General features: G+C 48.5%; 1 protein-coding gene across 1 annotated transcript in view; it reads right to left on the bottom strand.

Moving 5' to 3' along the window:
• dysf (dysferlin, limb girdle muscular dystrophy 2B (autosomal recessive)) overlaps positions 1-2,500 on the bottom strand; it is a gene marked incomplete in the record, with an annotated part of 244,093 nt that overhangs the window by 61,063 nt on the left and 180,530 nt on the right. Inside the window, 2 exon segments of the mRNA XM_031793059.1 lie at positions 1-18; positions 739-920. The exon segment at positions 1-18 is cut by the window's left edge and continues 123 nt beyond it. Of these exon segments, the coding sequence (XP_031648919.1) occupies positions 1-18; positions 739-920 (200 nt within the window).

Here is a 2,500-nt window from a genome sequence, read left to right as displayed (position 1 = left end):
CATAAACTCATCTGCCCCCTATGGGATAGGAGGGGAATGACAAGACAGTTGCACACAGGAAGACCCAAGATGATGAAATCAGTTATCAGATTGATTATCTACTTACCTGCCTGGTTGCTAGCCTGTTAGCTTGCCTGCCTGCTTGCCTGCCTGCCTACTTATCTGCCTGTTTGTTTGCCAGACTACTTACCTGCCTGGTTGTCTGCCTACTTACCTGCCTGCCTGCCTGCCTACTTATCTGCCTGTTTTCTTGTCTGCTTGCTTACCGGCCTGTTTGCTTGTCTGCCTGCTTACCTGCCTGTTTTATCGTCTGCCTGCTTACCTGCCTGTTTTATCGTATGCCTGCTTACCTGCCTGTTTGCTTGTATGCCTGCTTACCTGCCTGTTTGCTTGTATGCCTGCTTACCTGCCTGTTTTATTGTCTGCCTGCTTACCTGCCTGTTTTATTGTCTGTCTGCTTACCTGCATGCTTACCTGCCTGTTTGCTTGTCTGCCTGCTTACCTGCCTGTTTTATTGTCTGCCTGCTTACCTGCCTGATTTATTGTCTGCCTGCTTATCAGCCTGTTTGATTGTCTGCCTACTTACCTGCCTGTTTGCTTGTCTGCCTGCTTACCTGCCTTTTTGCTTGTCTGCCTACTTACCTGCCTGTTTTATTGTCTGCCTGCTTACCTGCCTGTTTTCTTGTCTGTCTCGCTTGAATTAAATATTGGTCAATTCATGAATATTGCCGGACTCACATATGTATCCTGATCGTACAGCTCCACCACAACGTTAGGAGGGCTTCTCTCTGTCACATCAGCATCTCCAAACACCTCCACCTCGTAGAAGATGAGTGTCTGGTCCCAGGTGGGGTTCAACGTGTTACGCACAGTCACAGTCTTCTGGCTCTGATGGAGGAACGAAACTATGGCATAGGAATCTGGAGGAGAGGGGGAGAGAGAGAGGGGAGGGAGGTAGAGAGAGAGAGGTAGAGTAGGGAGGTAGAGAGGGAGACCAGGGAGTGGGGGAGGTAGAGAGGGAGAGCAGGGAGAGGGAGGGGAGAGAGAGTAGGAGGGAGAGGGAGAGGGAGAGAGAGAGATAGGGGGAGAGAGGGAGGGGGGAGAGAGGGAGAAAGAGGGAGAGAGAGAGATAGGGGGAGAGAGGGAGGGGGAGAGAGGGAGAGAGAGAGAGAGGGAGAGAGAGAGATAAGGGGAGAGAGGGAGGGGGAGAGAGGGAGAAAGAGGGAGAGAGAGGGAGGGGGAGAGAGGGAGAGAGAGAAAGAGAGGGGGAGAGAGAGAGAAAGAGAGGGGGATGGGGGAGAGAGGGAGAGAAAGAGGGAGGGGTTTAAACCAGGTTGGATTCAGGGAGTGGTGGACGAAGGACATTATGGTATAGACTCTTAGAATTAAGGGTTCTTTGGCTGTCCCCATAGGAAAACCATGTTTGGTTCCACATAGAACAATTTTTGGTTCCAGGTAGAACCATTTTGGGTTCCATGTAGAACCCTCTGTGGAAAGGGTTCTGCATGGAACCCAAAAGGGTTCAACCTGGAACCAAAAGGGTTCTTCAAAGGGTTATCCTCCTGCCTCTTCTCCTGGAGACAGCAGAGAAACTATTTTAGGTTTTAGGTTCTACTTTTTCAATGAATGTCGTCTAGAAAACCTAGACACAAAGACACACCAACCATTTAACCTCATGGCAAACACAAACCATCTAACCTCATGGCAAACACAAACCATCTAACCTCATGGCAAACACAAACACACACCAACCATCTAACCGCATGGCAAACACACAAACCATCTAACCTCATGGCAAACACAAACACATGATACTACCCCAGAATATTATGTAATTTATCACAAGATATCTAGTGGCCCTTTTGGGTCATATTAACACAGCAGTCTGGCCCTGTCACGTTAAAATAGACATTAGGCACCCTATTCCCTATATAGTGCACTACTTTAGACCAGTGCTGGCACCCTATTCCCTATATAGTGCACTACTTTAGACCAGGGCTGGCACCCTATTCCCTACATAGTGCACTACTTTAGACCGGGGCTGGCACCCTATTCCCTATATAGTGCACTACTTTAGACCAGGACTGGCACCCTATTCCCTATATAGTGCACTACTTTAGACCAGTGCTGGCACCCTATTCCCTATATAGTGCACTACTATAGACCAGTGCTGGCACCCTATTCCCTATATAGTGCACTACTATAGACCAGTGCTGGCACCCTATTCCCTATATAGTGCACTACTATAGACCAGTGCAAGACAAAATATTTAAATTCATTTGAACAAGGTATGGTAATAGGTGTCAGGCGTACCGGTTTGTCAAGAACTGCAAAGCTGCTGGGTTTTTCATGCTCTACAGTTTCCCGTGTGTATCAAGAATGGTCCACCACCCAAAGGACATCCAGCCAACTTGACACAACTGTGGGAAGCATTGGAATCAACATGGGCCTGCATCCCTGTGGAACGCTTGACACCTTGTAGAGCCCATGACCCGAAGAA

Source organism: Oncorhynchus kisutch, linkage group LG16 (genome assembly GCF_002021735.2).
Source record: "Oncorhynchus kisutch isolate 150728-3 linkage group LG16, Okis_V2, whole genome shotgun sequence".
Lineage (NCBI taxonomy): Eukaryota > Metazoa > Chordata > Actinopteri > Salmoniformes > Salmonidae > Oncorhynchus > Oncorhynchus kisutch.
This window is presented reverse-complemented; position numbering and strand designations above follow the sequence as displayed.